Genomic DNA, 20,663 nt, shown 5'->3' on the forward strand with positions numbered 1-20,663 from the left:
AGTGAGCTTGCGCGCACCCCCCCCTCCCCCCCCCAACACACACACACACACACACACACACACACACACACACACACACACACACAGAGGTAGGTGTGTGTGTGTGTGTGTGTGTGTGTGTGTGTGTGTGTGTGTGTGTGTGTGTGTGTCACTTTCAATTATTTTCAAACGTTATGAAAATGTAATAAGGAGTTAAACAAAATCATTTGGCTACTCACATGAAACAACTGCAGCAATTAATCTGTCCAAGCCACTTCTAATATCAAATAATGCACTATATCAGAGAGTTCTAGATTTCAGTAATTACTGCCAATCACATATCGATTATATCTCTTTGACAGGGGAGGAATCTAGCAGTTATTTCAGACAAGAAACAGAAAATGTTGCTAAACTTTTAAGCATTTGGCTAATCACTTGACTGAAAATTTTCATGGAATACATAGTTTAAAAAACAGTTGTGGTACATCCCAGCTGTCAACAATCATAGTTAACATAAGGTCACACTTTACAGTACCAGGAACATGTGCTTAACCTTTTGAGGTAGCAAAACAAATTGTAGTAGATGTGATTTTTGAATAATTTCTTACATCTTCTAGAGCAAAGGCTGTGCTGTTTCCTGATATTTTTCCCAACATCTATTTCACATGTTCATAAGACAATCCACAAGCAACTGGTAGAGGGGAGCTTATGATTGTAATAGTTGCATATTATAATTAACTATTCTGAAGAGATAATCCACATCAAGTTAAAATGCCACCTGCAGATGCTGTGTATTGCTTTTGACATAGGGAAAGGTTCAGGACGATTTGCAGATGTCATTTCATACAATTCTACCAGTTGGTTACAAATATGTAATACTGGGCATAATTCTTCTTTCCACTGCCTGTCGATGTCTGCTAACAGATTACCTGTTGGCTGTGGAATTGAAAAGCAGCAGCTTTTGCTATCCAAGATTTTGATCTGTGTAAACTTAAAAAATGATTAAAATTGTAAATACATTAGGATACATTTCTAATTTACATGCTCATTCAGGGGTTACACATTAAGCTGCACAAATGCTAAATATGTTATAGACTTAAATTCCTTTCTCTGTATTTGTTTGGTTTATTTTATCTGAACTGGGAAGTACAAAACATACAAAAATAAATAAAAATCTCTTACTCTGTTGTCGTGCTGTTTGTAGAGTAGGGCTTAAACATCACAGATATTTAAGACAGAACAATAAAGTTTTCATAATTTCTTATGTAACAAAATTATCTGTGTACAAAACACTTCATTTATAAACTACTCAGGCTTATCAAACTGACAGTCAAGCTAGAATCATATTTCCCTAGGCCTCTAGTACTGTTGCAATTTCTGAACTCAGTATATATATGTGATAATAATTAAATAAATTATTTTATGAATTTATACACTCATTTAAATAAATGTGGTTTCTGATCCATTTGTAGCTAAACTAAGTGCTCACTGTTCCTCTTATCCAAAAATTCTTCATATAGAGCATGTTATATCACTCTCTAACTGCAGACATTACTTTTTGGCCTATATATTTGCTTGCGAATGCAATGTATATGTCACATAGATTATTAAAGTATCAAAACCTAATTCATGATAAAAAGAATGAACACAGTTCTTCGTTCACCATCTCTAATTTTAATCTATATTTAACTTTGGCTTTTTATTTTATGTTTGTTTTTACAAATTTATACAGTCTCTTAAGGCAATCACTCCATTACCAAGCTTCTGTGTATCGCACATCAAATTCTTGCAAAGCTGGTAGCTTCTGTTTTAATCTCTCAAAAGTCTGTGCACTGAGCTTGGTGCTGTTCAGATTTAGTTTACGAAGATTTGTCATGGCTGCAATAAATAAAATTGATTTCATTATGACAGCACATTATTACCATACATATGACATATGACCAATAAACTGTATTCTTTCATGCAGTACATTAGACTTTACCACTATCATTCCACAAATTCTACTATTTCAATGGCTACAAGAAATACTATTTTAATTTACAATTCTAAAATGATGCTTAGCACATATAAGTTATTGATTGTACAGTGACAGACGTCCATGAAGTTACTGGTAACTGAGCAAAGTCACAGATTAAGTAATTGAGAATTAAAAAGGAAATAGAACCAGCAAGAGTGACATATTAAGCAGTTTGAAGAAAGCTCTCTTGAAGTGTATGACAATAATAAGCATTTTGCTAAGGAGTTCTTTATCAGCTGAAAATTCAGTAATGATGACTATAGGAAAATATTAAAGGATGTCTTCAGTATAAAGAACAACTGAGGTGAAAGTACCCACTACACAGGGGAAACTAAATGTTATTAAAGATTTTTATTTGAAACAAAGTTCTGGTCATAAAAGAAAAGATTCAAGAATTAATAACAAAACTAGGCTTCTTAAGAGCCTTTATTTACTTCTTGACTGCACAAGACAGCTATGTTACACAAAGTTTATGGAAGGCTTTTCAGTGTGCAAATGATTAGCTACAATGATTTTATAAAACATTTATATGTCTCCACCAATAACAAAATCATGAGTTAATGGCAAACCTCTGTCATACAGAGGCCTACCTACTCCACTATTGTATCAATGCTGCTGTAAAGACATTACACTCAAGCAAGATTGCACACTGATACAAGCAGCATTTTAATATTTTTCTGTAGTTAACAAATGGACTAGTTAGTTCAAATATGACTACAAGGGGCATTCAATGAGTAATGCATCACATTTTTTTCTCTGAAAGCAGGTTGGTTTTATTCAGAATTCCAGTACATCATATCGTTCCCCACACTTTTTGCTACAGAACTCTATTTTTCAACATAATCTCCATTCAGTGTGATAGCCTTATGCCACAATACTGGGAGGGCCTGTATGCCTGCAGGGTACCACTCTTCTGGCCGATGTTGGAGCCAACATCTTGTTGCCTCAATAATCCTATCATCTACATACTGCTTCCTGCATATAACCTCCTCATCATCCACATACTGCTTACCAAGGAATGCATCCTTCATTGCTCTAAACAGATAGAAGTTGGAAGATTGGAGATCTGGGCTTTAGGATGGATGAGGAAGAACAGTCCAGTGAAGTTTTGTGAGCTCCTCTTGGGTGCACAGACTTACAAAAGGCCTTGCATTTCAAGGAGAAGGAGAAGTTCATTTGCATTTCGGCAGCAACTGACATACTGAAGTTGTATCAATTTCTGAGAGAAGCTCAATATACTTCAGAGTTGATCCTTGCACCGTGAGGGAGGAGGACATCAAATAGAGCAACCCCTTCAGAGTCTCAGAAGATCATCATCATGAATTTAATGGCTGAATGAGTGGCTCTGAACTTGTTATTCAAAGGAGAGGCAGTGTGGTGCCACTCCATGGATAAACCCATGTTTTGCCATCTGTGAGAAAACTCTACAAAAAATTGTCATGATCAGCTTTCTTCAAGAAATTCTGCACAGATGGTCCTCCAGTGCTCTTAATGGTCTTCTGGTAGGAAAGAAGGAACCCAACCAGCATATATCTTTGAGTACCCCAACTGGTGGACAAGTGTATCAGAACTACCAACAGAGACATCCAGTTGTGTAGTGAGGTGTTTGATTGTGATCCATTAATCACCTCAAATGGGTGTGTCTGCGTGTTTCAAAATTTTTGAGTCATAGCTGTGTGCTACCAGCCAGGAAGTGGGAGGTCAGACATGTTTGTGCAACCTTGTTGCGATGATGATAGACACCTTGCCCAACGAATTACTGTGCTTTTGTTCTCTGACAGGTCTCCATCGATATTCTGCAAGTGCCTATGAATATCTGTGATGCTCTGGTTTTTCCACCAAAAGAAAATCAATGACACCTCACTGCTTGGTATGCACTTCCATTACAGATGCCAATTTGAAGGCTTTGCATAGTGCCACCATCTATCAAAACATCGTGAAGCTATAGGGACTGAAAAGGGAATATTCCATGACGCCCCACTACAAATTCCATATTTTCTTCAACTGAAACTGGCTGAGAAAAAAATGTGTTGCCTTACTTATTTAACGCCCCTTGTATATTCTTTTGAATGTCAAAGGCATTTCAAATTTTAACTACGAGAATGATTTATGAAGAATGCTGACCTGAAACAAATTTCTCAGCAATGTTTGGCCTGTTTGTAAAAGGAATTCAACTGGCTATGTGTGCTAATTCCTTATGGCAGGTATTGTTGAGGTTTAACATTTTTTACCAGAAACAAAATGCAATCAAAGCAGCTGGTAGCCCTGCACATTCAGAATGTGATTCTTCTTATTGATTACTTTGCAAAGGGTGAAACAATAACTGGTCTATCCTGTGCAAGTCTTCTGGATGAATATATGCATGAGAAGAGGTCTGGATTCCAAAAGAAATTCGTAGCCAGAAGGAGTTTTATGTCTTCAATTAAAACACAAGAGAGAGAGAGAGAGAGAGAGAGAGAGAGAGAGAGAGAAAATCACAGCCATCATATTTATTGCATGTGCCAAAAATAGCAGCCCTCGGCCAGGTTTACTGTTTTCATTTCAAATCAAGTGGATCTTAACAATATTTACGTCTGAAACGGATCATCCATTTATCATCTGCAAAACAGGAAGGAAACCTGACATATATACAAAATAAAAACAAATGCAAAAGAAATGAGTCTAAAGAACTTTTAAAACAAGAAAGGATCAGGCTGGGAACATGCATAAGTACTCTAAGGAAGAAAAATTTACGCAAAATTTTGGACTAAAATGAGAGCAAGGTACAGGAAGATGGGAGATTACCTACTTTTATCCAAATTCAAAAATATTGTCTCTAAAGCAATAAATAGTTTCAAGATGAGGACAGAACTAGAAATAAAATGCCAAAAGAAGATGCAAGCTAAAGATAAAGTGATACCTACAAAAGGGCAAAATTCTGAATTTTTTAAAATTAAAATTATTTGTCTTATTACTCTGTCATGTTATCAAATTTTATTAATGTAATAGGTGTCATGGCTATCAAATTTTAGTAATGTAAGAAGTGTAATGGAGTCAAATTCTTGTAATGTAAGGAGATGCATATGCATATGGCTGGTGGCAGTAGTAGCTTAACTGTCAACTGACAGAAATGAAAATGGTGTGTCACAGCCACTGTTACTACCAGGGCGATAACACATCTGTATGCAATAGCACTAACCACAACCAGGAGGTGGAGGCAAACACAGAAATGGTAACAAGCCTGCCATGTTTGAGAATCATTTTCAGTGGAGGTTGGATGTCTCGAGAAATTAGGAAGACCTTTTGTATCATCAGGGGAAAACAACACTGCTAGGGAAATTCACATAAGTGACTTGTGTACAGGACCAAGTCATTTGCAGTCATAGTCAGTACTAAATAGGATTGATTACCAGGAAGCAGCTAGCATAACAGATGAGTCATCAGGAGCAGTCACTATAGAGTGACACTTTGACACTTATGTGGTAAAAACTCTGAGAAGTCTGTACACATTTGAGGGTGGACAACGGAGTTTCTGACAGGTATCCAGTAATACTTATTATATTGAGTTTTTGCCTGTTAGAAAAGAACAAGCTCTGTAGAATTTGTCTTTAACAGCAGCAATGAGTATTAGTACTTTCAGTAAGTCAGAATATATAGAGGAACAAGGGCCGTCTCTAATTGTCTGCTAGTGTGAATAAGGTATCTAACTGCACGAGCTGCAACAAGTGATTCTTATTATTTTGTATGGGTTAGAATATAGAGAGGCACAAGTGTTTTATCACACTTGTCTCCTATTTTGGTTAAAGTTTTTGACTGTGTATTGTCAGAATGAGTTACAGGGAGAATGCTTGTCTCTGATAGTGAGAAGCAGAACTTAGGAACTGGGAGTTGCTGGAAAGGACTAATGTATAGAGTGGTAGGATGTAATCTTTGACGTGTAAGGGTATAAAGCCACTATAAGATACCTCTCTAAATAAGGTTTAAGTATTAATAAATAATTTGTTCTTAAATTTTATCCGTAAGTGTTTGCACCTATTTTTACTCCCTTCAGAGCCAGCAACTTCTCCTCTTCATTCAAAAATCACCTGTGCTAAGTATTCTAGGATAATTTCTCCTTCTCACTCCATTAAAGATACCTTAATAAATCTCTGCCCACATTGTCATCAACATCCTGATTGTGCCACACAGCCCAAAACTGTTGGTAGACCTTTTTCCTGAGTGTGACAACTCATCAATTTTCATGCCCCATTTTTTGCAGGATAATTGCTTCTTTTCTCTTAACTGTTATTAATTTTTCTTTCTCTTTGTCACTGGTTATGATTCTGCTCTGTATACTATATGTATTATATAATTCTTTGCATATAACATGTTTCAGTGTTTAAGATGCCCGAGCCAGTTTTTGGGGAATGGATCAGTAGAGGTAAAATATCTTTTTGTCTGTAATTACATTTTTATTTTTTTATTTTGTGTACAGGCTATTAGTTTCGGTATACAGTACCATCCTTGGGTCATCCCCTGACATGCAGTCATCATGCTCACTTCCCAAGTAGGTGTGACGACTGCACGCCAGGGGATGAATATTTGACGCATCTGCTTGGAAGCAAGTATGATGACTGCATGGAAGGGGATGGCCTGATTGGATCTAATGATTTATGTAGTGGTAGTTCAGATAAAGTTTGCTCCCTGCCTCATTTCAAACGAGCAACACTTTCCATCTCCAGAATGAGATTTTCACTCTGCAGCGGAGTGTGCGCTGATATGAAACTTCCTGGCAGATTAAAAATGTGTGCCCGACCGACACTCCGCTGCAGAGTGAAAATCTCATTCTGGAAACATCCCTCAGGCTGTGGCTAAGCCATGTCTCCGCAGTATCCCTTCTTTCAGGAGTGCTAGTTCTGCATGGTTCGCAGGAGAGCTTCTGTAAAGTTTGGAAGATAGGAGTCGAGATACTGGCAGAAGTAAAGCTGTGAGGACCGGGCGTGAGTCGTGCTTCGGTAGCTCAGTTGGTAGAGCACTTGCCCGCGAAAGGCAAAGGTCCCGAGTTCGAGTCTCAGTCGGGCACACAGTTTTAATCTGCCAGGAAGTTTCACTTACCATCTCATTTATGGACAGAAGCTTTATTATTTTTAGGAAATTTCTTATATTTGAGCTTATTGTTCATGGATTCTGCTGTGGATATTAAGGATACTGATCTATAATTTTGTTCATCCTTTTGTTCTTCTTATATACAGCTATGGCCTGCAGTTTTTATTTATTTATTTATTTTTTTTTTTTAAGTTGCTTGTAACTGTTCACTGTGGCAGAGATTCATGATAAATATCAGCTAAGAATGAGGACAATGTTACAGAGTACTGGAATTTTATCAGCTATTGCCTTATTTGGTTTAAACTATTTCAGTTGCTTTTGAACATGAGAGATGCGCATTTCTATTCAGTCCATTTCAATGTTTTTGTAGCAGCTGAATGGTGGTAAGTCTGTATCATCTACTTGTGTAAATGATTTTTAAAAAATTCTAGATTCAAGACAGTAGTTTTTCTTTTGCTATCAGATTGGATAGCTTTCAGCCACCGTTGTGACTTTACTTAGGGCCTGAATTTTTTAAAAAAGGAAGATAAGGCTTTAATATCCTGTGGATGATGATATCATGAGAAATGGAGCATAAGCTTGGATTGGGGTAGGAAGGATAAGAAACTTAGTTGTCAGATGAGGATTTGATTCACCATCCTCCTAAATGCAAGACAGTGTGTCTGCCTTTGTCTGCCTTGCTCAATAAGAAGAATTTTATCAGATTATCAAGCAGAGTTAACATGTAAACCTTACTGTGGAAGTTGTTAAATATGTTGCACATAATGTTCTTTCTAGATGCATAGATTTCTACCAACTTTGATCTGTTGGAACTCCTATGTTCTTTGCTGAACTGAGACTGCACTAATCTCCATTTCCTCAGTATTCTTCACTTTTATAAACCATGGTTGCTTTTTCTTAACCTTAATCAACATACACAGAAGATATTTATCCAGAGTGCAATGAAGAATACGTATAAACTTTCTCCACAGTTCTTCTGCATCAATCATAAAGAGAGCCATTCATTTTGTAAGGAATGTCTGCTTTTCTGCTCTTCTGAGCATAAAAGCTCTCCAAGTCATCTTGATGGATTTATTGACTGTAGTACACATCATGCCTGTAATAACAATGTGGTCACTAATCCTTGATACTTTACTAAAAATGACAGGGTCAGGTCTGTTTTTAGCCATGCGTTATAAAATGTTTCTGCTACATCTCTATGTTGAACTCGTTGCTCAAGACAGTTTTAGGAAAAAGTATTCAGAACTACGTTGGGAGAGCCCCTACCCATTCCACTACCAGTGAATGCATAGAGCTCTCATTTTATGTGGAATATGCTAAACTCTCCTCCTCCTCCTCCTCCTCCTCCAGAGGTGCACTGGTGCTGCTGCTCACAGTGTGGTTTCAGTTGCCGGAGACTGCAGACGTGTGTGAGAGTTGCGTTTGTGTGTGTGTGTGTGTGTGTGTGTGTGTGTGTGTGTGTGTGTGTGTGTGTCTATCTACAAAGGTCTTAATGGTGGAAATCTGTAATTGTGTGAATCTTTTGGTTGTGCATCTCCACTATATGGTGAGTAGCAACTTTCCTTCTCTAATATTGTTGGATTATTATATCGTAGTTAATAAAATTTGTCACCTACATGTGCATGGTTACTCTGCAATTCAACTTAAGTGCCTGGCAGATGGTTCATTAAACCATTTTCATACTACTTCTCTAGCATTCCACTCTTGAATGGTGTATGGGAAAAAGGAACACCTAAATCTTTCCGTTTGAGCTCTAATTTCTCTTATTTTTTTATAATGGTCATTTCTCCCTATGTAGATGGATGTCAACAAAGCATTTTCGCATTCAGAAGAGAAAGTTGATAATTGAAATTTCATAAATAGATCTCACCACAAAGAAAACTGCCTCTGTTTCAGTGACTGCCACCGCAACTCATGTATCGTATCAGTGACACTCTCACCCCTATTGCACGATAACACGAAATGAGCTGCCCTTCTTTGCACTTTTTCGATGTCCTCTGTCAATCCTACCTGGTGAGGCTTCCACACCGCACAGCAATATTCCAGCAGACCATGGACAAGTGTAATGTAGGATGTCTCTTTCGTGGGTTTGTCGCATCTTCTAAGTGTTTTGCCAACAAAGCACAGTCTTTGTTTCACCTTCCCCACCATATTATCTATGTGGTCTTTCCAATTTAAGTTGCTCATAATGGTAATTCCTAGGTATTTAGTCGAATCAACAGCACTTAGATTTGTATGGTTTATCTTATACCCAAAATTTATCGGATTTCTTTTAGTACCCATGTGGATGACATCGCACTTTTCTTTGTTTAGTGTCAATTGCCAGCTGCCACTTTTCGCACCATACAGAAATTCTCTCTAGATCATTTTGTAATTAGAACTGGTCATCTGATGATTTTACTAGATGGTAAATTACAGTGTTATCTGCAAACAATCTAAGGCGGCTGCTCAGATTATCACCTAGATCATTTATGTAAATCAGGAACAGCAGGGGGCCTATGACACTACCTTGCAGAATGCCAGATATCACTTCTGTTCTACTCGATGATTTACTGTCTATCACTACGAACTGTGACCTCTCTGAGAGGAAATCACAAATCCAGTCACACAACTGAGACAATACTCCATATGCATGAAATTTGATTAATAGTCGCTTGTGAGGAACGGTATCAAAAGCCTTCTGGAAATCTAGGAATATGGAATCAATCTGAGATCCCTTGTCAACAGCACTCATTAGTTCATGGGAATAAAGAGCTAGCTGTGTTGCACGAGAATTATATTTTCTGAATCCGTCTTGGCTATATATCAATAAGTCATTTTCTTCAAGGTGATTCATGATGTTCGAGTACAGTATATTCTCCAAAATCCTACTACAAACTGAGGTCATTGATATGGGTCTGTAATTCAATGGGTTACTCCTATTTCCTTTCTTGAATATTGGTGTGACCTGTGCTACTTTCCAGGCTTTAGGAACAGGCCTTTTGTCAAGTGAGCAGTTGTATATGATTGCGCTATTATGTCTGCATACTCTGAAAGGAACCTGATTGGTATACCATCTGCACTGGAAGACTTGCCTTTCTTAAGTGATTTGAGATGTTTCATAACACCTAAGGTATCTACTTTTATGTCACTCATGCTGGTTTCGAATTCTGGAATATTTACTTCATCTACTTTCATGAAGGAATTATGGAAAACTGTATTTAGTAATTCCGCTTTAGTGACACCATCATCAGTAACACCTCTATCGCTATCGTGCAGTGACGGTATTGACTGTTTTTTGCCACTGGTGTACTTTACATATAACCAGAATCTCTTTGGGTTTTCTACATATTTTGAGACAATGTTTCATTGTGGAAAATATTAAAAGCATCTTGCATTGACATCCACACTAAATTTCGAGCTTCCATGAAACTTAGCAAGTCTTGGGGATTTTGCTTTCTTCTGAATTTGGCATGCTTTTTTCATTGCTTCTGCAACAGTGTTCTGATGTGTTTTGTGTACATTGGTGGATCAGTCCTGTCTCTTATTAACTTATGCGGTATGAATCTATCTACTGTTGTCAATACTGTACCTTTGAATTTGAACCATATCTGGTCTACACGTACATAATTAGCTTGGAAGAAATGGTGACTCTCTCTCTTTTATCTGCTGTTTTAAATAGATATATTTTGTGCTTATTTTTAGTAGTTTTGGTTGATATAGTTTTAAGCCTCACTAAAATGACCTTGTGTTCACTAATCCCTATATCCCTCATGACACTCTCTATTAGATCAGGATTATTTGTGGCTAAGAGGTCAAGTGCATTTTCGCAACCATTTACAATTCATGGTGGCTCATGAACTAATTGTTCAAAGTAGTTCTCAGAGAAAGCATTTGGTACAATTTTGGAAGATGTTTTCTGTCTTCCACTGGCTTTGAACATGTATTTTCGCCAACAAATCGAGGGTAGATTGAAGTCTCCACCAATTATAACTGTATGAGTGGGGTACTTATTTGTAATGAGATTCAAGTTTTCTTTGAACCGTTCAGCTATTATATCAACTGAGTTGGGGGGTCAGTAGGAGTAGCCAATTATTATTTTGGTACAGCTGTTGAGTATACCTCTAGCCATAGTAATTTGCAGGAACTATCTATTTCAACTTCACTACAAGGTAAACTACTACCAACACACACACACACACACACACACACACACACACACACACACACACACACACACACACACCACCACCACCACCACCACCACCACCTAATTTATTTAATCTACCCTTTCTGAATATGGTTTGCACCTCTGTAAAAATTTCGGCAGAATTTATCTCCAGCTTTAGCCAGTTTTCTTTCCTATAACGATTTCAGCTTCAGTGCTTTCTATCAGTGCTTGAAGCTCTGGTACTTTTCCAACACAGCTAAGACAATTTACAACTACAATACCAACTGTTGCATGGGCGATTCTCATCGTTTCTTTGCCCTGTACCCTTTGAGACTGGAGCCCTTTTTGATTTTTTCCCGAGACTGTCAAACCTAAAAAACTGCCCAGTCCATGCCACACAGCCCATGCTACCTGTGTAGTCACCTCCTGTGTGTAGTGGACACCTGACCTATTTAGTGGAACCTGAAACCCCACCACCCTATGGCGCAAGTCGAGGAATCTGCAGCCTACACAGTCACAGAACTGTCTGAGCCTCTGATTGAGACCCTCCACTCGGCTCTGTACCAAAGGTCCACAATCAGTCCTGTCAATGATGCTGCAGATGGTGAGTTCTCCCTTCATCTATCTAGCAAGACTGGCAGTCTTCACCAACTCAGATAGCCACCAGAAACCAAAGAAAATCTCTTCCAATTCATAGTGACAAACATCATTAGTGCTGACATGAGCCACCACCTGCAGTTGGCTGCACCCTGTACCCTTCATTGACACGTTCCACACCATTATTGTCTTTCTGTGCTATTGATCCATGGAACACGTAACTAACTAACTAACTAACTAACTCCAGAAGGACCCTTTCCACATCTTGGATGACTCCTCCTCCTCCCCCAGGGTATGCACACAGAGTGCACATTGCCTTTCTTCCTGTCCTTAGCTGCCATATCCATAAGGGGCTCCATCACCCGCCTAACATTGGAGCTCTCAATGACAAGCAATTCCACCCTCTGCGCTTGTCTGGACCTCTCAGGAAGACCTGCCACTGCCACAACAGGCAAGGCTGCCCTTGCAGGCTCAGAAGTACTTTCAGCAGTGGGCAGTGCCTCAAACCTGTTACGGAGCTGTAAGGGTACAGCCCTGTGGCCAGCACCAACTTTTGCCTTCCGCCAAGGGATTCACGACCCCTCCATGGTTCACCAATCAGCATCAGGCAAGTGACGACCAACAGGGATGTCCGAATCCAAGGGCTCAGTGGCAAAAAAGAGATCCCAGGCAATGCTATGGGCTCCAGAGGCACCAAAGTGCTCGCCTCGGGTGTCCCAATGTCACCGCCCAGGGCAACAGCCTGGAGCCTGTCAACCAAGACCAACACAGCTTCCAGCTGTTAACGGATGGTGACCAATTCCCCTTAATCCGTACACAACAGGCGCAGTCCCTGTCTATCCCTAACAATTTTTTTATTCTCTTTTATCTCACAAGTCGTTAAAAACAAACAGATGACTGACGACTATGCGAATTTACACTATACGGATACTAAAACGTGATGCTACATCTCTCTAGTACTATAATATGCCCAAAATTTGTGAATTAAGCTATGAAAGTACCCAAAAACATGCAAATAAATTAAGAATGAAATTATAAAACATATAAGTGAGCTAAGAGTGCGACTTGGTGCTTGCTGTTGCTTATTCAACAGCAGCAGGGAGCTCATGTCGAAGTTTATATTATTATTATTTTACTATTATTATTGTGTTAACACTGATGACACAAATTGCCTGTAAATATATGCTCAACAGTTGTATTTGTACTTGTAACCAGCAGAGTGCAAGGGGCAGTCAACATTTGGCCACTGACCTTAGAATACGACAAGAGGATCCAGCCTGCTGCGCTTCGCCTGTGTACCAATAGAAGACAATGCTCTCTGAGCCTTGGATCAGGATGCTGCCTGACATCCTCACAACAGTAACAGATGTCCACACCATCACATTGAGTATGGCGACACAAAAGCTACCACTGAAATGGAGGCATGCAGTCAGCAGCTGGAGACCGCCACATGAGGGAAACTCCATCACATTCACTCTCCAACCAGTAATGATTGTAAACAAGCCTAAATAAAGAAGTCATTGTAAGCATCAACAATCCTTCTTCAACTACACAACATCCTTCCTTGGCAGAGAATCCTAGGCCACTCAAAGCCATCAGAGCTGTCCTGTTATGCTAATGAGAATGGCCACATGTTCACTTGGTAGACAAATGGCTGGTTTCCCCATTTGATCTGGCCTTAAGTGACCAGTAACAACCAATCACTTGCCCTGAAGCAAGTATGTGCAACCATGCATCAGTTACAATGCAATGTGCCTTCACAGCAGTGTTCACGAGTAGAGTATGCAATACTTGAGGTGTTCCATGGGTGCACCTGCTGCTACGCCCCCCCCCCCCCCCCCCCCAATGCTGGCACCTGGAGTTAGATGATCATGACCAACATCACCTTTAGCTTATAGATCATGGCCAGCTGCTCCTGCATCTGCACGCATCAAGTGTGTTCAGATACAGTGGGATGATCAGCTTCTGAAAAATTAGGTTTTTAATGTTACAGCATTTTTACTCATTCTGGGGTTGCTGCTATGACAATGGTGTGTATGCTATGCAAACACGTATTATACCAGAAAATACGAATACACCATGAAGTGATAGTTATGTTGTATGCATGACTATAATGGATTACACAGCTTTTTCTTTAATGTTGACTCAATGCAGCAACTCTGTGATGGATGTGGTCCTCTTTGTGTTGATACATGTACAATGTCTGCTGTGGACTGGACTGCTGAAGCTCATGTCATTGCATTACCACCCTTTGTTCAGAAACCACAAATATCTTTGACAATATTCAGCATGTGAACTGCACGAATGGCATGATAAGTGAAGCTATGTAGTATTTTGAGCCAAGTATCACTTCAGGCTGCCCTACATTGATGGCAATATACATGTTAGATAGTAATGTGGTGAGCACATTCTGACAACCTACAGCTGCTGAATGATGTAGCAGACTAATGCTAAATCCACTGCCTTGAGGTGCCATTAGACACAACAATGAACTCAGGTACCATATACTCAGGGAAATCTCAATAGGAACCAATATTTTGGGAAGGTTTTATAGCTCTTGACACTGCCTTTCCTTCAGAAAATCCACATGCTACATTTTGGCAGGACAATGTCTATCCACAGGATCTCCAATTGCTTACATAAGACTACTTGTTGAATGTGCTTAGTTGTACTCTCTCATACAGCACCACACACACACACACACACACACACACACACACACACACACACACACACGCGCGCGCGCGCTGGTCGGTGTGGGTGGGGGGGAGATGGGGAATGCACATGTGCCAACACATCTACTTTTCGCTGAGTTGTCATCTTTATTCCTTAAATTATTTACATTCCACTAGGGCTTTGCATTACCATTATAGTGTTAGTATCAAAATTTAATGTCTGTTAGTGATGTAATAAACTCAGAACCTTTAAAGAGTAATTACTTACAGCAAAGAGCAGATATTCCTTTGTCTGATACTTGGGTCTCACAGAGGTTTAGTACTTGTAATTTGTGTAAATGTTCTGATATCATCAGCAGACCTGAGTCACCAAACTGTTTGGGAATAAAAACAGTCATTTAATAATTTGATAGTATTATACAGTATTTAACTGTATTTTGTCTGAAACAGAAATAAACCCAGTATTCTGGCTGATTTTGAATATTCCTCTAAGCCAGAATGTATTAATTTACCATCTTGCTATTGCAGTGCTTTTTTCATTGAATGTGAGAAATTTCTGATACTTGGAACCATCCCGTCATGAGTAAAGGCAAGACACACTATTTATTTATTATGACTGTTGTACAAAACTCACCTGTGTGGCCCAGAGGTTGAGGTATCTGAGGGCTGGCAGCTTGATTAGCTGTTCAGCACAGGCACTTGTCACATGTGTAAATGCCAAACTTAGGCATTCAAGGTTTCCGAATGAGCCACAGCTCAACAGCTGAGCAATGTCAGCATCCGTTGACCTGCTTGGTAATGTTAGCTTCCTTGGTCCACCTTTTTGTTGCTGTAAATATTCACATTCTCTCAATACTTCACTAGTATAAATTTATCTACTATATGACAACATCATACTTCTTACTAAAATTGATCAACAACAATAAATCCTAGTCTTCAGATGAAACAGTTACTGTTGTCAACAACGATGTATATTCAAACACCTGGCAAACAAAAGCTTTGGAAGCTGTGAAACCATCTGAACAGATACATAGGACATGAATGACTCTTTTTCTTGCTGCGGCTTGTATCGTGCTGAGACCGACCCTGTAAACTAAATGAGCTGTGACAAAATAATAATGCTGATTTGTCTTATTACTTGAAGCATCCATTAACAATCTCAGACAAGATGGCATTCTGTTTCCAACATTATGACCCTATTAAAAGTAATATTAAAAGTAATATGACTTACCAATTCTCTCAAATGTTTTTGGCGCTGACAAAGAGCAGCATAGTACTGTCGACCTGAGGCAGTACTCTGCAAAGTTGTGACGGCTTGCATCCTTTGGTCTTCAGTTTCCAACAGCTGCCACTCAAGCATAAGGCAAAGTGCCTCCTGGGCAGGGCCCTGGTCACGCAAGGCCAAAAGCAGGCATGCTTCCAGTTGCTTCGCTAATTGTGAAATAAACCTTTTTCGACGGCAGCAGCACTGGAGCAATGTCTGCAACTGCAGTAACACACAGGCTATTCAGATGCAAATAGAGTTATTATTTGTATAGTAAATTAGAAATCAAAGAGTATTAACATATTGAAAGCAGTACAAGACATAGTGCTGGAGAAGAAACAGAAATTTTATTTCACTTTTACCACGTACCATGAGGCACCATAGCTCGCCTTCATCAGTACAGACTGTGTTTGAAGGGCAATAGATATGAAACCAGCCCTCTTTCCCCTCTCGAATTCCAAGAACCATTTGATGAACTTCACATCGGGTATCTGTTCCAATCCTCTTGATGACCGGCATGAAATTCCTGCAATTGGTTTGAAACATTTATAATTCTGGAATATCAGCATGCACCTAAGAACAGATATAAAATTAAAACAATTCTGAATATTTCTGCCAAAGGTGTAAATATCAACTAGTAGAATGAGTGAGAAATTAGACGTCAAGCAGGAAACATGACACTTGCATAGGACCTATCAACATACTGCATCCAAGATATAATAAGAAAAGTATGTTCAGCGTTCTTGTCCATGGTGTTTAGTTAGGTTCCCATATTGTGAACACAGTGATGCATTATGCATCTGAAAATCTACATGATGTAATGTGGTTATTTTGGCTAAGTGAAGTTACAAAGCAATTTTTAAAGGAAATTTTTTTGCACATGACGGTGTTCGCTGTGAAAGACGTGGGCAACAACTGAAGCCACGCTGACTCACCTCAGTGAGGTGAGGCAGTGTGAAGTGAAGTGACTGCTCACATCATGGTTTATCAGAAGGAACTACCATAAAGTGTACACGCATTTGCCTTATGTTTGTTACTGAGAACCATACAGTTCTACACAACAGGCAGTATTGTGCTGATGTGTGAATGTGTGTGCATTTTCTACCTCAGAAGGAGAATTTTGTTTCATTACACCTGTCTGCAAATCAATACCTCCCATATGTGGTGAGTATCTCCACTGTTTATGTGAGTGTTTTATGAGAAATAGTAAGTAAGTGGTTTTGAGTAATGTATTGCATCATCTGTTTCTGTTAACTTAGAATTTTCTTCTGTTGTACTATTCAGCATCACTCCTTTCATTTTAGAAGATGACAAAAAGCTATAGTCACCACACTAAGTTGGGAAAAGAGAATAATTATTATGTAATAACTGAGAAGTGCTAGCATATACACAGAAAGAACTACACCCCTTTAATTAATAGTCAGCATTGTCATATCAGTTATGAACAAAAGCTGAGAAGAGGAAGAGAAATAAATGCAAGAGAGAAGGGCGTGGGAGGGGGAGTGGGGGAGAAAAATTATTTGTAGGAAATCAGCAGAAGAACAAGAAAGACAAACAGAATGAGATGGTGTAAATTTTTTTTTAAACAGTGGAGTAAGTAACAAGTTGATTGGGTGTGAAAAAGGCTGTATGAAGGATAAATTCTAAAAACATGTTCAAACTGGGATGGTGAAGAGAAAGACAAGGAAGGAGTTTTATCACGTTTTAAGGAAGGAGAAACCTTCACTTATGCCTAAGAATTATTAAAACATGAGGATCAATGAAACAATGCACCATGAATTGTTTAATGAATTGTGTATTTATTGGTCTAGTTTTTATCTTATAGCACAAATTGCACAGATCTTACTGGACTGTTCAAAAGAGCTTAATGCAAATTTAATGGATCCACTTTTGATGGTCAACTTTTGTTACAGTGCATTCAGCTGATGTTAGATAGGATTTATTGAATTTAGTGTCTGATCATTTGAAGCTAATATCATCTGGTTTACAGCTACTGCCATCTGGGTCTTGAAGTTCATTTGCATTGAAGAGGTAATTCATTTCATCACTAATAATGCTCAAAATTGTTTTTGGTTTATTCTTAGAATTTTGAATATTTTATGCATAGAGCATAGTTTTTCAATTTTTAATGACGTGGTGTTGAAATTCATACCATCCTGTATAATGTACCTTTAACTCATCATTACAGCTAGTCATCTGCATTGAATGTTATCTCTTTCTTCCTGATATTAGATACTTTGAACTTAGTTATTGACCTCCTTTTCTCTCAGCTTCCACTCTGATTGCCACTGACCTGTTGTAAAGAAAAACTGGATTGATCGTGTTGTAAAAAATACTTTTAGGAAAGAATTACATTTCTCATATACTCTGTGCCCTTGGTAAAATTAATCTCACAAGTCCTGTAAATTCTCTCTGGGTATTTGAATGAGCCTGCAATTATGATTGTATGAAAGTCTGTTTTTCTCATCTTAGCTAAGCCTGGCTGATGGAGAAGATTTATTGTTGCTATTTAATGCTACCATTCATTAGGGGCTCACATATACGTCATGAAAGACAGCTGGATTTAAAAGTAAATTATTTTTCACTGTCGTGCTGTGTCCTACTCTTGTTGGAATGATATTATGGTGAACACACTGAAGCTCTTGGTGCTCTTGATCAGTACTCCTCAAAATGAAACTGATATCAATACGGTGACTTCCCAGTTATTTTACTAAGTCTATGAGTACTCTCTTTAATTACCTGATGAAGTTTGAAATATTTGCAGTTGAGCATTGCACTGTCAGCATTATACTTGTGAAAGTAATACTCATTTGTTTCCGTGTGTGATTATTTCCATGCTGCATGCTAGATTGTATACCTCTTCATAACATAACTTGTTTTGTACCATTGTAGAAAATTATCAAAAGATAATAATTTGCACCCATTTGAAGTACTTTTCTGACACAGATATTATTTACCTTACCTGGTGAATGGTTCACATCTCAAGGCATCTTCAGGGAAAGGGATGGGCTGCAATAGTTGTGCCAGACCAGGCCTCCAGTCATCATATTCAGAGCTGTTAAACAATCAGAACCAGAAATTAGTGCTTGCATGGAAAATGTATATTAGCTAAAGTACTTAAAAACACATTAAATCTACCACCCAACAGTAAAATTTATAGTTAAATGTGGAAACAGATGGTGGAGAAAGGATGTTTTCATGTGCTAGTTGGAGGGGTAATGTAAGTATATGACACGACAGTAGAACTGTAAGTTTTTCAACCTTACTTCAGCCAACAGAGAATTTTGGTGGACAGTAAAGAAGGACCACCCAGATAATAAGAGACAATCAAGTACATGAGGAGGAGTACATTTATGCCAAAAATTTTGAACTAAAAATCAGCTCTTAGGTCTTGAGCAATGTCTATCTGATGACCAACACTCTTGAGTAAGCAGGAGTTTCTTGAGTAAGCAGTGTGGGGACAGTGGAAGCAATATACCCAGCTGGTGTTTACCATGCAGAGTACTGAAAGTAATAGCATCCCAATGAATAGAAGCATTTGTTTGGCCTTAATTTTCTGGATTCACAGACTGGCATCATATTGGCAGCCTCAAGCATCGAAAATATTTGTGGACAGTTGCAAAATGAATAAGATAAGTGGCAGGAGATTTGGAGGAGGAGACTAGTTTAACAAAATTTCAAAACTGCAAAAACATTCAAAGTACCCACTTACGTTTTTTCATTCCCATTTTTTTTTCATGAATCACACAGACTCACAGATACTTACACAGCAAGACTTACAGATACTTACACAGCGAGAAAGATGGCAAGGCAGCAGGTAAGTTGTTGATCATCAGCTGGTTGTGGTACACCATTACGGCGAGCCTCAAAGTGGGCAAAAACTGCAGCCAGGCACACGGATACAAGATTAGGCAGCACACGAGGATGTGGGCAGCCAGAATTTGCCCCATGTACACTGCAACACATCCATTATGGAACTCAAAATTTTATAGCAACAATTGATACTGTTTTGCAAGAAATGAACCCTACAGAGTAGCATGAAGGAAACTACAGAAGGATTGGTTTGTAGCATCAGTGAATAAATGTTTCTTTTAAATACATTTTTTCTGTACAGTGAATATTAATTATGAATTATGCAGGTCCTAGTCATCCTTGCTTCTTCCCATACCACTGACATATTTTTATTAAATAACTTTCAAATGGCTGTCATATAGCACAATATTGTGAATTTTGCTGTTTATCTCCCACATTGTGTCCTGTCAGGCAGTAACCATTACTTGCTATATAATCACAATGGATTTCAAAGAAGCATTATTTCTCCAGATGTCACATGTGGTACATGTATTTGAAATGCCAACATCAGAGGAAAAAATGAAATACAGAATTTGAGTGTGATATGTTTCTACTTCTACATACATTACAAACTACAGCAAAATGCATGGCAGAGAGCACTTCCCATTTTACAATGTGTTAATGTTTCTTCTGGCTGCATTTGCATATGGGGCATGGAAAGAATGACTGCTTAAATGCTCTGTGCATTTTGTAATTAGTTTATCTTGTCTTCATGGTCCATATGGAAACAATATACAAGAGGTTGAATAATACATCCAGATTCTTCATTTAATACTGGTTCTTGACACCATCTAAGTAGGCTTTTGCAGGATAATTGACATAGTATCTACAAAAAACAGCCAATTCAGGTTTTACAGCAGCTCCATGATGCTCTCGCATGAGTCAAAACAAACCTGTAATCAGCTGTGCTGCCCCTCCTTGAATATGTTTGGTATCTTGATAGTCATATTTGGTACAAGTCCCACATACTTACCAACATCTTAAGATCTGCATATACATAGATACTCTGTAATCCACAATACAGTGCATGGCAGAGGATACCCCACACCGCTATTGGTTATTTCG

General features: G+C 38.6%; 1 protein-coding gene across 1 annotated transcript in view; it reads right to left on the bottom strand.

Moving 5' to 3' along the window:
* Positions 1 to 1,084: 1,084 nt before the first annotated feature.
* Positions 1,085 to 20,663, bottom strand: part of LOC126484923 (C-Maf-inducing protein-like) — a 970,852-nt gene continuing 951,273 nt past the window's right edge. The window contains exons 8-14 of the mRNA XM_050108524.1: positions 19,537 to 19,701; positions 18,709 to 18,801; positions 16,116 to 16,272; positions 15,714 to 15,968; positions 15,117 to 15,311; positions 14,751 to 14,856; positions 1,085 to 1,857 (exon numbers count right to left, since the gene is read on the bottom strand). Coding sequence (XP_049964481.1) covers positions 1,733 to 1,857; positions 14,751 to 14,856; positions 15,117 to 15,311; positions 15,714 to 15,968; positions 16,116 to 16,272; positions 18,709 to 18,801; positions 19,537 to 19,701 — 1,096 coding nt within the window. The 3' untranslated portion in view covers positions 1,085 to 1,732. The remainder of the gene's footprint in view (positions 1,858 to 14,750; positions 14,857 to 15,116; positions 15,312 to 15,713; positions 15,969 to 16,115; positions 16,273 to 18,708; positions 18,802 to 19,536; positions 19,702 to 20,663) is intronic.

The sequence above is a fragment of the Schistocerca serialis genome, chromosome 6 (assembly GCF_023864345.2).
Source record: "Schistocerca serialis cubense isolate TAMUIC-IGC-003099 chromosome 6, iqSchSeri2.2, whole genome shotgun sequence".
Lineage (NCBI taxonomy): Eukaryota > Metazoa > Arthropoda > Insecta > Orthoptera > Acrididae > Schistocerca > Schistocerca serialis.